The sequence below is a fragment of the Calidris pugnax genome, unplaced genomic scaffold (genome assembly GCF_001431845.1).
Source record: "Calidris pugnax isolate Ruff unplaced genomic scaffold, ASM143184v1 scaffold44, whole genome shotgun sequence".
In the NCBI taxonomy this organism is placed as follows: domain Eukaryota; kingdom Metazoa; phylum Chordata; class Aves; order Charadriiformes; family Scolopacidae; genus Calidris; species Calidris pugnax.
Genome location: NW_015094506.1, coordinates 7547530 through 7561533, shown reverse-complemented (window position 1 = coordinate 7561533; position 14004 = coordinate 7547530). Strand labels below are relative to the sequence as shown.

Genomic DNA, 14004 nt, shown 5'->3' with positions numbered 1-14004 from the left:
GTTGTGTGTGTACACGGGAGAAAAGAAGAGGAAATAAGTTAAACAATTAAAACATTTTTTAAAACGAGCCAGAGGGGAAACGTGACGAATCTGCGGCAGCGCGGGGCTGAGGGGAGGGAGGCGGGGCCGTGGCGCGTCAGCGGGTGAAGCTCCGGTGAGAACACGGAACCGGCCTATCCGCCCCAGCGGGGTTCTCCCAAAACGCAGCTAATTTCTCCCAAAGCAGCAGAATGCCGACGTTATTTTCGGGTATTTAGCGGGGAACTCCGTGCGCTCTTTCCTGCTTTTCACCGAGATGGTGCAAACCCAGAAGAAAAAGCCTGTTGGGAACCAGGAAAGTCCAGTTGCGTCACCATCAATGTCTGTAGCTCCTCCCAGGGAACAGCAGGAACCCTCATGTGACCGCAGGGCTGGCGTCATCCCGCATAACAGATGATGTCATTAGTTTGTGCAGTATAAAAAAATCTTAAAAACGGTGAAATACTAGGCAATGAAAGCTCACGGGAGAGGGAATGCACAGAGAATGGGGCTTTAAGATCAGACTGCAATAAAGAGAAATCTAGCAGATCTCATGTCAGGGTTACAGTAATGTTAAAAAACCCCAAACATCAGAGACAAGGATGTGGGAATATCTCTTAGGAGAACAACCTGTAACTACAGAACCCATCTACCACTCCGGCACGTTAGCTTCCTCCTCATGCATTTGATTCTGTCTTTATACTCCTGTTCCAGCAAGAACAGCACAGAAAACTTTACTCCCCCAAGACCTAAGACCAAACGTAGGGCAGTCACCCTTCGTGACTTTCACCATATTGGGCTTTTTTTTTTCCTCCTTATCTAGACTTGGCCAAAAAGAAGCAGCTTGTACTTCTGTCAGCTGAAAAAAGAGAGCAGAATGAAGCAGTTCATGGTGCAGAATGATCGCCTTTCGTACAGAATCCACACCAGAGCCATCACAGTCTGCAAAGGCTGAAACTCCACCCCCGTGTTTCATTAAACCTGTGTGTGAAGCAAGAACAGCATAAACAGACCCAGATGTTCTAGTTTTCTCTGAAAGCATCCGTAAGGGTAATACCATCACAGCTGCAGAACTTCTTTTGTTTCCTTTAAGTCCTCCATTGGAATTCTTTCTTGCTTGAAATTTTACAATAATCATAACTCAGTTAAAAACAATCCTTTATTTTTCCTGTCAAGTTGGGAGGAGTAGGAAAGAATACACAAAAGTGATCCACAGGGATAAAAAAAAAAAAAAAGAAGTAACAAAATATTTTTGACATTATTTAGAAAATGTATGATGTATAAAATCCGATGATCCAGAAGACCCGCCCTAGAACATTGCTTCAAGGGGCAAGCAACATACATCAGAGTCTTTTAGGTCCTTGATATCCTTAGGAGACCGCGGATGCGTCTAACGAGAGCTTGAATAAAGGTGTATCGTGACCGAACCTTGGAGTATAACCCTTCGATGTCCAGAAGCTTCTTCTGCAGAGATTCACCAAAGCTGTTCGTGGCTTCAATCTGAAGCTGAGAAACAGAGATTTGTTGCAGTCATCAATACAAAATCTTCTCTTTCTGGAATGGCTGCTTGCCCATCATCAACTACCTGGCAGCCCTTTACCGTGATTTGTTCTCTAAACCACTTTCAAAAGTGTGCTTTTTCTGACTCCCCTAATAAGTACTATTTGCATTCTCCCTGTATGTTTTTCTCTCTAAATTATATTATGGATAACCTTTCTGTGGAAGTTTTTGGTTAACTCATTTACAGATTATCCAAATATTAACACTTTACAAACTTTCCAAGTTTTAGGAATTCAATTTGTGTTTTAGGAATTAAACACTCTTCTATAATTCAGCTTTTTCAGTTATAGCCATACAAACACTTTTTCCAATCAAAATTTTCCTAGTCCTTTAAGGACTGTTCAGGAGTTAAGAGTTCATGTGCACAGACAACATTTCTTCCTTAATACATATGCAAACCATCACTGAAAAAAATTAATTACATTCTAAGAATTTTAGCAAGATGTTATTGTATATTTTACTCTGGAACAGATGAAATAAAAGACAGATGTGTCGTCACAAAACCCACATGCATCTGTTCTAATAATTCTAGATCTTACACAGGTATTTAAGACTGCACAGGTTTTTGAGCAGTTTTTTTCTGCCCATAAATGAAATGTCAGTGGGATGTATTAATAGAAGTGATTTTTTTTTTTTTCTGCCACCTCTGCATCAAAATTACACAAACTATTAAATTGCTACGTAAGCAGAAATAATTTCAGCAGAAATTCACATTTTTTAGTCTCCTCAGTTTCTGTTACCCTTGTCAATCTCATTTCTCTACAGCTGAGTTGCAGCTGACCTGCAGTAAATAGCTACAGAATCACAGAAAATTGGGAATCCTATAGCTGTGAGTCTTTCAAGGATTACTGATGTTTTGAGAAAGCGATTATTAAAAAATACATACCGTTTGACTGGTTTACAAATGAAAAATTACTATTTTTTTCTAAGTCTATCTCATTTTTCATTTAACCCTGCATATTAAGACTTGAAAATACATGTGGAGCAGCAAAACCACTGCCTGCTTATTAATAATACTTTTTTTAAAAAAATTTTGCAACATTTTATTAATCCTATTTCAAGTTATATCCTGATGGTATTACCACAGTTTTAGACATGGAAAAACTACAGCCAGACTGCTCTCAGTAGTAATCAAACGCATTCTGTACTTTTCAGCAGACCGTCCCATCTCACCTGTTCTATATCGTGCTGGCTCGCTCGATTCAGCCCGCTGCCGAAATCCAAGTTAGGCTGAGAACCAAAGGAATCTAGTGATAGAAAAATGAGATGGTAGAATTATGTTGGCAGCTCAACACTATCTTCTCCATGTCAAGTTATAAAATAAGTTTAAAAAGTAGTGTTTCAAATTGGTCAGTAAACTTGCGTATTAGAAATGACACTTTTTTTTTTTTTACTTAATGTATTTTCTCTAAATCATTAAAGAGTGAGCCATTTGATCACACAACACAGCACTTCAAGCAAAAAGCTCCTCCCCAGATAACTTCTCCCCTTCTGACTTCTTCCCTTTCTAATGTGTTGTGTTTTTTTTTTTTTAAACAAAACTGAACAAACCTAAAATCTTCTGGTGAATCAATGATGCCTACAATTTTAAAAATACTTTCAAAATCACCAATTTTCATTTTAGTTTCTAATTTCATCTTAGATCATTTGATTACTTAGGCCCAGTACCCACTGGACCCCCTCCCAGTAAAAACTGGATCCCCCCAGTTCCCTCCCAATAAAAACTGCATCTCTTGGCCCTCGCCCAGTACAGACTGACCCCTGCCCAGAACAAACTGGATTCCCTGGCCCCCATCCCAGTACAAACTGGCAGCTATAGCTCAGAGCCCCTGAGCCTGAGGACAGCAGGGAGCATGCTGATGTTTTGTTTAGCATTAGCAGTCCTGTAAGGAGCAGGGAGCTGCACTCAATGTTCCTTATGGGCCCCCTTCCAACTCCAGATCTTCTCTGATTCTGTGATTATTATATACGAAAATATTTTCATATAAGTTGTTCTGAATCACTGATATGATTATGTTATTTGAACTTCACTTGGTTTGAACAACAGAAATAAAAAAAATAGTTCATTTTACTTTTCTTTGGAGGTTACATGTAATACAAAAAACCCAACAGTCTACAACTGAGCAATATTTGTATTGCCAGTTCTCCAGAGGAAAATCCAAAGGTGTGGCCAAACCCAAACAAAATATCTTTTATTAAATATAACTGCCAAATATTAATAGCAGCAAATCCGCTTTAAAGTTAACTATCAGAAGTTATTCAAAGGCACTTTGATGCTTGAGAAATTTTACCTTGCAGCCTTCCTTTCTTAAAGGACAACCTGGAGGACAGCAGTGGGTCTTGGGAGTCAGTGGGTGTGCAACGCAGTAGATAGTGTTCCAGATGACGCCAAAGAATGAAGAGACATGTTTCTATAATATCTGTAGATACAGCTGAGTGAAGGAGGCTAATTTTGTTGTCTTTGGATTGACACAGTGATGGGTACTCACCCTAGAAAGGTTTTAAACCAACACTCTGCACCAGAGCACGAGTGCTTATGTGATTTGCCATGATAGCTCAGTTGCAGAGACAGTGAATTAATATTAGCTGAGGTTATAAAGCTGGAGATGGCAGTAACATCTAAAGTTAAAATAGATAAGTCTGCAAGAGCACATCTTTCCCAAAGTAGGTTTCAGAGGAAAATTCTGATCCACTACAATTATTTTGTGTGTGACTACTTATTTCTGTAGAATTACTAGTGTTTATGAGATTAGGTTTATGCAAGGTTATAAGACTGGAAACTCCAGTTGCTGTGACAGGCAACTCAAAATTATTTTTCAAAATATTTCTTCCCCCACATTTGTATGTATGTTAATGTTTAGTGGGTCTGGATACTGCATTGAAGAGCTGGGCTTTAATAACTCGTCCATTATAATGTTGCAGAAAGTCCTAGCAGGGTCTGCATGTTGGGAATTTCTAACTTGAAAATCTTTACATTCTGACAATAGCAACACAATGCTCTCTTACTAATTTAATTTTCATTATTTCAAATTTCCTTTTTGCAAAAAGTGTTGTTCAAACTGGTCAGAAACCTAGGTAAAAAGAACCTGTTCCTGTTTCTCTGCTTTTCTGGAGCACCACCTTGAGGGTCGCTTCAATTTTAGAAGGATACAAGAACAGAGGGAAAGCAGCTTGGCTCGGTTGTTTATTAGCTTCACCAGGCGTCGCCTTGCCAAAACGTATTTTTGGGAAGTGGAGATTTTGTCAACCCCAGCTGGCATAACCGACTGACACAGCTGTGATAAAAGGAGGAAAATCAAAAAGATTATAGCAAATCCAGAGCATCAAAAGAAATAAGCAAACAAAACCACTTATCGATATCTCGAACTTCCTTGTCAACTACTTTTTTTCAAAACTGTGCTATTTAAAATTTGCATAACCTTGCTGACCAAACAATACGGAGAAATTAAATGCATCCCCAAGCAAGTATAATGAGAATTCCAACTTTTACAAAGTTAAGCCCAATATTTTCCCCGAAATTGTAGGTCACTCACTCTGCAGACCCCTTCATCAACAGCAGAAAGGAACACGCACAAGAACTGGAACTATTTATTTCTCTAAGATATTTTGGAGTCTCTGTTACAGCTACGCCTAAGTTGCAAACAACACAGAGACTACAGAATCAGAAGAACTATTACCTCTTTTATTTCATCTGGTGGGAGTTGCTCCACATTTTGCAGTTTGTTAACACTCTGACGATGGCTGTCATAGTAACTAAAGAAGTCACTAGTGCTCTGTTTCAGCAGGTAAACGATAATGCCCAAACCAGGCAAGTGCCAGTATGGGACCACCGGTGTTTGTGTATCTGGAAAAGATGATGAACTAGTTAAAATAATTATTAAAATAAAAAAAAAAAACCGAACAAGAAATCAGTAAGGTATGTTCTCAATAAAGTAGTGAAAGACATGAAAGCACTAGAAAGTTTGCATTTTATACTTCTGTGTCAGAAGCAATACAAATGAAAATCTAGGCAAAAAGTTCTGTGGCTGCAGTACTAGAAGGCAGTGAGCATAGTACAGTACTGAGTGGAACATGTGAAATGTAACTAGACCAGAAGACTTACTATTTAAATAGTATTTCAACTGCTCAGCAGCATAATAGCTCACTGTAAACTCTTGCCATGTGGCCTAATAAAGAGTTTCAGTCAGCATCAAAACACATCCTACATGTCCTAAATGGGGTCCTAGTTTCACAGAATCTAATTCAGCATAGATGCTGAAAAAATAAATCCTTGCCCTGTCTTGTGCTATATTTACATACACATTTTTTTACTGATATATGTGTTTCTGAGGCTGTCACAGGAAAGGATTTTTTTGGTCACATTTGTTTTAATTTGGATTAGTTTCTTGATTTGGCTTAGTGCTAGGCTGCACAAGCACGTGGTCCAGAATTAGAAAACGGGCAGCTACAGTACTGGCATAAAGTGACTTAAAGTGTGTGTGAAACTACAGGCTCTGGCTCATTATTTTCTGCTAGACCAAATGTCACACCATTCAGTCTCACAAAACAGCAAGCCAAAATTCTCACCCTGACGAGGCCCATCTCGGTTGGTTGATTCTGACAGGCTCGGAGTAAACAGACAAACCGTTTGCTGAAAACTGGGGGCGCTTTGCAACATCAGTGACTCACAGTATTCCATCACGTTTGCACAGATCTGCCAAAAAAAATGACAGCATGTCAGTTACAGCATCTACAGGCTTTGGAGCCGTGAATTTTGAACAGATAAATGTCAATAAGCAACATGTTTTGATTCCTCTCGTCTCACCAGAATGTGATGATTCTCTTTTCTGATCAGTTATAGCCTCTCTTCTATTTCAAGTCTAGGACTTGCAACCTTGCCTCTTTCCCAAGCCTGCTCATTAAAATTTCTGGTCAATTTTAAGTCCCCTTTGGCTCTAATTTAAGCCCTTCATACCCACCCTTCATTTTGAAAATTTCTGATCAATTTGAAGCTTTAAAATTCACAGAGTTTGTACCCAAAACAATAATGGTTGCTAGCGCAAATTTAAGTAACCAAACTTTCAAGGTTTACTTTAAATAGAAATAAAATGTGGTGTAGAGCATGGCCACCATTGTACGAAAAGATGAAAACTAAACAAATCTGCACAGCAGGTAAAAAAATCACAATTGGAGAGTGAATGTTCTAGCAGCTTCTTGTGTCCTTACCTGTTGCATGGCCAACTCAATTTCATCCCTCTTGTTCACTCTGTCTCCCTCTGCGTTATCCTCCTGCAGTTTAAACTGACGCAGTCTGTCTGAACCACCAAACCGGTTCAGAAGTCCTAAGCACTGGCGCTGCCGTAAGAAATTAACATTTTCATTAGTATCTCAACAAATGAAGTCCATGATTCTCTTAAGTGATACATATCCCTTAAAACATGACAGCAAGAGAGCAATGGAGGTAAAACTTGTAGCACTTTGTATACAAAATATAATTTTTAAAACACAATGTTTTAACTCACCTTTAATTAATTTTTAAAAAAAGTAATGGTACTCTAAAACAGTTCCTTGAGAGATGCAACCATTTCAAATTGTCTTATGTCTCTTGCAGTCTATGATACTGAGTAGCATCAATGACTGTTGCAATTTACCTCGTCCCACTTAAAACAACTTTGTCTATGTAGACAAACTAACAATATTCGGATATAAAGATGATAAACTCCATAAAAGTAGAACACAAAAAATCAATTCAACAGTTTCATAGAAAGAAGTAACAATCAATACATTTGGTTTTAGTTTACATGAGGCTGTTAAGAGCACCAAAGTGCCTCAGAATCCAAGTCAGTTTTGTGTGGAAAGGCAGAAAAAAAGATATGAAGGATTTTTTTGGTAATTACTTTTGGGAAGAGTAAAAGATTTAAGTCCTTCTATTACTTGATAAATATAAGAGGACAAACTAGAGAGAAAAGTTATAATAATAGATGACTGATTCGCACAGTTTTGCTCAGAACAGCTCATTTTTCAAATTAACTAATTAAAGCGTCTTATAACAAAAATTCCCAAGGGAATTTCTTGCTGACATGATGCAGCAGACTACCAAGTACCCTGACGTTACAGCCATCATTTACAGCTTGCTACTTTGCTTCAGGCTGGTCAGCCTAATAATTACTATCAAAGTGTCCAGAGAACACATCCTTCTCTTTCAGTCAGAAGTATTTGACAGAGCAGCCCTTCCTACAGATGAATGTGTTCAATGAAGTATTTCTTTACAAAAGTCCCCACATGAACCACAAAATTTCAAAAACGTTGCTGGATGCCGAGCTGTAAAGAGGTCTGCGATGATAGCTTTTGAGCAAGAATTACCCAAGTACCTTGACTTCCATTCTGGTTTCTAAATCAGGGCTATTTTTAAAAGGGGAGGAAATAAAGCACTAGCATGTTGACACTCCAAATTACTGAGCTGGAGACACGCTTTTGATAAAAGTAGTAACAGAGTGTTTCTGCATTACTTCACAGGCTTTGGTGTTGACCTCAAATTCTTCTCTTCCACATAACGTAAATCCTAAGCCAGGGAGGGAAAGGAAGTCCCTGATACATCTCTGACATTGCCCAATGTTATCTTTTCTATTTGGTTGAATGGGGGAAGAAAAAAAAAAACCAGCCCAAAAAACCCTTAAGCATCAAAACCACACACTACACAAACCACTGCACTAACACACAAACCACGCCCCGTCCCCCAAACCCCCAAACCACTACACATTCTGCTTAATGGTGGAAAACAACCCTTTCATAACTGCTACTAGTCAGAGTAAAAAAACGTGAGGAAACTCGTGTACATACACAATTCTAAATAGACAAGTGTGAAATATCCAACTTTTATTACCTGAAACCGGCCTATATGTCCTTGCAGCTCCATCTGTGTCCCTTCATTAACATCCAAGTCCAGCTCACTTAGCACTCCTGATAAAAGATAAAGCCATTAAGTTAACTGTTTCAGGGTTGGTTTTTTTTCCAAAAGAAAACAGATTTATGCAGTATATACATTTTAATACAAGCATTGATCAGAAAAATTTCAGCCAAACATCCAACTTGTATTTTGCACATCGCTTGAGAAAAACATTCAGATATTAATGCAGCTACTGGTAAGCATGTAGCTTACTGTTCTGCTAAGTAATTAAAAGGCAGGGGGAGGAAAGGAGGCTAGAGAGAAAATTGCAGCTGGTGTGCAAAGTTCAGTATACTGTAAGCAAAGAAACGTCTGGGCTCAAGCTACAGCTCTGCACCCCTTTCTACGGTAGGCAGACACCTCTTCTGAACAAAGCAAGGCGTTAAATCAAAATAGATACATTATTTTGAAATGGTAAGCAAGTCTTCTAGCATCCAGAAAAAAATCTCACAATAATTATTAGTCCTCTGTGAAGGTAAGTCACCCCAGAGAAATGTCAACATGCTAATTCGCAGTGCTTCTTCCTCAAAGCTTTCTTTTTTAAATAAATAAAAACAGAGAAGACATTAACAAAGATATGGGTACACAGGCAGTTTTCTGTCTTCGTTTCCTCAGTCATAGAATTTGCTGAATGAAAATTCTTTTTGAAGCTACCACATGCACTTTGAACACTACTATTTGTAAGTCATCTCAAGGACAAAAAGTACTTCTGTGAGGTAGTATAATGAAAAGAAAATGGGAAGTCAAATGCATATTGATAAAGGCACTGTGTCCACAGCAAGTCTACCAGACTTACTTCAAGAACAATTATTTATCGTTTATTTTTTCCAGAGCTCTACATGTCAAGAAAATTCTGTATTGTAGTAGATACTCCCTATATATCCTATTATTTCTTTATAGAAAACAAAGCCTGAGATGCATGCAGATGGGGCTAAGAGACTTCAAAACTGCAGTTCCTACCAGGCAAAGCTGCTTTGCTGATTATTCCTGTCAGGGAGGCCAGCTCCTGGAGAGATCCAACACTAACATCTTGACACCTCAGGATTGCCTGGATAGTATCTGAATGGGAAATTAGAAACTGCAGAACCTATACCACAAGAAAAAGAGGGAAAATATGAATGACTCAAAATTTAGCAGTGAGCACAGGGGAAGCAATACTTCTACTTTTTGAGAATTTAAAAGTGATTTCCCGTACCAATGCTTACTTTCAGAGCAAAAGGACATATAGTGGTAACAGTGATACTCTATCTGTTGGAACTTACCTGTCCTGCTGCCTGCAGGTGTTGTGCCATGCTGGATGTGAGGATCACTTGGCACAGCTGAAGAGCTGGAAGAAGAATCTGGCGATAACGTTCCACTGGAGCAGGAATGAAGACTGGGGGATCTCTCATTCCATACATTCTTAAGAGGTTTAAGGAAAAAAGAAAAAAAATGAATAGTGCAAGAAAAGCGAAGCCACTGGTGAGGCACAGCCTCAGCCTACAATCACCCTCAAAAACCTGCAAGTATTCATAGTTCAATAATAGGTCTGTACTACAAGTGAGTTTCTATTAGAAAAGCAATAAATTTATAATACGCAGCCGCTGTAATTTACCTAGAAAGCTGCTGCCATTTTCTCTCAGCAGAGAAAATTACTTCTTTTCACTACATTAAATCAAATTAGTTTGATGTAGAAATATAACATCTGTTTTCATTACTTACACATAAACTAAATATTCTCAAATATTTTAGGAAGAGGTGTGCTCAATTCTAAAGCAACTGATAAGCACAGTCTTCTACAAATATCCTCCAGGTTTCATACAATCTTATACATCTCATTGGCACTTTTAAACAGAGTACTTGTCTTAGATTTTTCTGAAGTGTTTAAACCCCCAGGGTGTCACTAAGAACTGTAAATTTAAAGCAAGGACTGAGATTTGAAATCAAACAAGGTGATTTCCCCTAAAAATGCAATTTCCTTCTCCAAGATCTTGGTCATCTCGTAATGACTAAGAGCATGGCAACACATCAAGAAACCTGTCAAGCAATGTATAACTGATTTTTTTTAAAAAATGTTGGTTTTTTTTAAACACATAAAATATTTTGGAAATAACATTTACTTTATAACACATTAGTGCTTTATGGGGGAGGATGAATTCTGCACTTGTTTAACAACTGCAAAGCCCCCAAAATAAGTTTACAGCATAGGCTGCTTTTCTAACATTACAATCTAGATTGTATTATACTAATAATTAGACAATTCCTATCTAAGGTATCAAACAAATAAGATTTTATATAGTTTAAGTAACTGGACATGGAAGTACAGCTTCACACCCACTTATTTGGAATTTTCTTCTTAGTAAAAGGTAGTTTTAAACTGGTTAGAGACAGGTTAAAGAAACACACACACACAAAACATACCCACTTCCTCAGAAGACTTGTGGCTATAAAAAGACATCATATGCTTCCATGACTGTACTACCGTTTCAAAAGTCAGCCAGGGAACCAACACTTACCCCTGATGGTCTGTTTCAGGTCGCATATCATAGACTTGACACTGTGCCAGCCTCACAATCACTCCCGACCGCAACAGCTCCAATGCCCCTTGCTGACTTTTAGCAACTCTGGTGAGGAATGCCTGGAGAAGAGCAGAGAAGGATAAGGATCAGAGATGACAATGACACTTACTATGACTATTTTCTCTCTTTATTTTAACATAATTTCAAATACTATTATTTTAGTAGAATATATCTTGAATACAATCAATGTGAAGTATAGACGAACAAATTTTATTAGAAAAAACCTCAGCACCATATCACAAAATCATTTCTGAAGTACTGTTACCATTTTGGACTCGTAGGTGTACAGGGCTTTAAGTAAAGGGGGTTGAGGTGTGAGCAGGCTCTGAAGAGTCAGATCATCATCTGCGAGGCTATCCACAAGCACCTTCAGGTAGCCACTATTGGAGAGATACAGCAGCCACTGCTGCTGCTTGTCTACTGAAACAATACGATCGAGCAAAGCCAGTGCCAGCATCTGTGACAGGGGAATTAAAAACAAAAACAAAGAAAAATCAAAACAGAATTAAATCTATGAGATCAGTAAGATTCCTAACAAATACCTAGAAATATGAAATACTAAGCAGCTTCTTAAAAGCAGAATGCACTTCTGCACTATGATCGAAATCCTCTACATGGAAAGTATTTTAGGATTTCTTGATATTTTAGTATAGTATGAGTCAATTACCTTAACTCTATTATTCTTTAACAAAATATTGCTGAACAATAACTACGCCAAAATATTTTAATGAAGTATTGCTACAAGCAATATTGCTATTTAAGCGTATTTTGCATTCTGACTAGATTCCTGGCCATTGACACTAATATCAGAAAATACTTCTTTATGAAGTCACCAAACCTTCCCAAAGTGGGAATGTAAACTGTCCATGACTTAAAAATAATAACAAACAAATGCTACAGCAGTTTATACCTACAATCTTTTGCAGCAGTGTTTGCTAGCGTTATTTTTAAAGAATAGGACACGTAGCTTTTTTGAGAAAAAAATTAATATGCATGTATGCCCCTACTTTCAACAGCTTGAAGGATGAGTGGGAGGACAGAAACATGAAAGAGATTAAGTATCTACAAAAAATGTTCTAGTTCTACCTCATGAAATTTTCCTTTTCTGCACCACAGTAAAATATTCTTTAAAACAAACTGAACAGCGATTGCAAAGGAATAGATTTATTTACCCGGCCTATCTCATGACCATCACAAGCATCACGACAGACCACCTCCATGAGAGCTGCCCCGTAACTCTCAATAATTGCCATGTTTTCCCGTTGCAATTTACTAAACACATCTTCAGGAGCTGTCAGACGTTCCCACATTGTTTTTTTAGCTGTAAAAAGCAAGTTAAACAAAAAAATGAAAAATGCAAAGATAGGCAGCTTAGCATTAACTTAGCTACAGTACAGCTGAGGCTACATCCCTCATGGCATTCTCTATCTTGCAAAAAAAAAATGCCCCAAACAGTGAATGGGATTTTTGACACATTTTATCACACACAGGCCAGCCAGCACAAAAATGTGTGTGCCTGTATACATACACCACCCTTGCAAATATATATTCTACATTACTTGTATTGAATCTTAGAATAATTTTAAGCAGATTAGGCCTAAGAACTTTCACAGGGACCAAAACACTCAGTTTTGAAGGGATATAAACAAGGTGATTTAAGTGGGGAAAATGCTGAATCCAAAGCCAGCAACAAACTACAAAGGGGTCATAACAAATTCAAAGGTATTTTTGCCACTGTAGCTCAAAATGCTGATCAAGCAAAATTAGTAAGAGTCTGCATGCACAGGCACTAGGCCCAAGTTTGTTTTTCAATCTTCGTCCAAGTTTTCAGATGAAATAGTGATTTGAAACACTGAAAAATCAAGTATTTAAGCCATTAACAGAGAGAATGTGATATTCACCATAAGCCCTCTTGGTTAAGCAGATACTCTGGCTGGTTTGTTTTTTTTTTCTTGGCTTATTTTTTGGGGGATGGGGGTGATTTTTTTTGTTTGTTTTTGTTTGTTTTCCCCCGGGGGTCTTCAGCTAAATGAACAGAAATAATATTAAATAATCTTTTGGGTATTTTTAATAGGATCACTGTGGTATGCGTGTACATACAGATGCAGAGGCAATACATTTCTACACCTGTAAATGTTATCAAGTAGGTCCAATTAATCTCCAGTCCTTCGACACTTTTGTAGCTATGATGCATAGCTTTAAATGAACAAAAATGAAATATTTTCTTTAGAGCTGGATGTCAGAAATTTCATATCCTCATCCAGAACAATACCTTTTGAATGCATATGTACTAGACAGGTCAGAATAATGGAAGATTTGCATCATTTAGCATAAGCAACTAATTTCAGAGGCTCTTGGAGTAAGACATAATCTATCTACTTCCAGAAGAAAACTCAGTGTGCAGAAACTGTACCATTCCGAGTTAAAGAACTTTTTATTTTTTCCCCTTTCGATAATACAATTGCACTTTACCTGCTTCTAAAGTGTCTGGCTCATCTGGTCTCTGGGCAATCTGCAAATAATAAAGCAGTGATCCATAAAGGTGCGTTCTCACTCTCTGGAAGCCACCACCTGTTCACAAGAAACATTCATAATTAAAACCCTATAGACGTAAATTCTGTAACACCATCTTCAACTAGCACTTAATTTAACTTTCCTGTGGCAATGCTGGCAGAAATATATGAAACAAATAGATTTCTTAAGTCAGTACTATTCACATAAAGGAGCATTTGTAAGTAAATTCAGCACGTTTATGCTGCTCCACAAAATGGCAATATTTACACATCTCTCTTCTGCTTGTTCTTTAGATTAAAAACATAGTATGTCTTTATTATTTTTTTCTCATTAGTAACATCACTTAGATCTGTATTAATCACGTAAGATCTACCTCACTGACTGTAATAAACAGGAGTAACAGGAAGCAGCTCAGTCCATCTTTCTACC

The 14004-nt window shown here is 37.8% G+C and overlaps 1 protein-coding gene across 2 annotated transcripts in view; it reads right to left on the bottom strand.

Moving 5' to 3' along the window:
• Positions 1-1159: 1159 nt before the first annotated feature.
• The window catches only part of NUP205 (nucleoporin 205kDa), a 50626-nt gene continuing 37781 nt past the window's right edge, over positions 1160-14004 (bottom strand). For both annotated transcript variants that reach the window (XM_014963632.1, XM_014963634.1), the window contains 14 exons: positions 13534-13632; positions 12234-12382; positions 11327-11518; positions 10999-11120; positions 9766-9904; positions 9464-9590; positions 8441-8517; positions 6784-6912; positions 6145-6271; positions 5256-5422; positions 4730-4853; positions 3870-3998; positions 2752-2825; positions 1160-1524 (listed from right to left, as the gene is read on the bottom strand). In XM_014963632.1, the coding sequence (XP_014819118.1) occupies positions 1372-1524; positions 2752-2825; positions 3870-3998; positions 4730-4853; positions 5256-5422; positions 6145-6271; positions 6784-6912; positions 8441-8517; positions 9464-9590; positions 9766-9904; positions 10999-11120; positions 11327-11518; positions 12234-12382; positions 13534-13632 (1808 nt within the window). In that variant the 3' untranslated portion in view covers positions 1160-1371. The remainder of the gene's footprint in view (positions 1525-2751; positions 2826-3869; positions 3999-4729; positions 4854-5255; positions 5423-6144; positions 6272-6783; positions 6913-8440; positions 8518-9463; positions 9591-9765; positions 9905-10998; positions 11121-11326; positions 11519-12233; positions 12383-13533; positions 13633-14004) is intronic.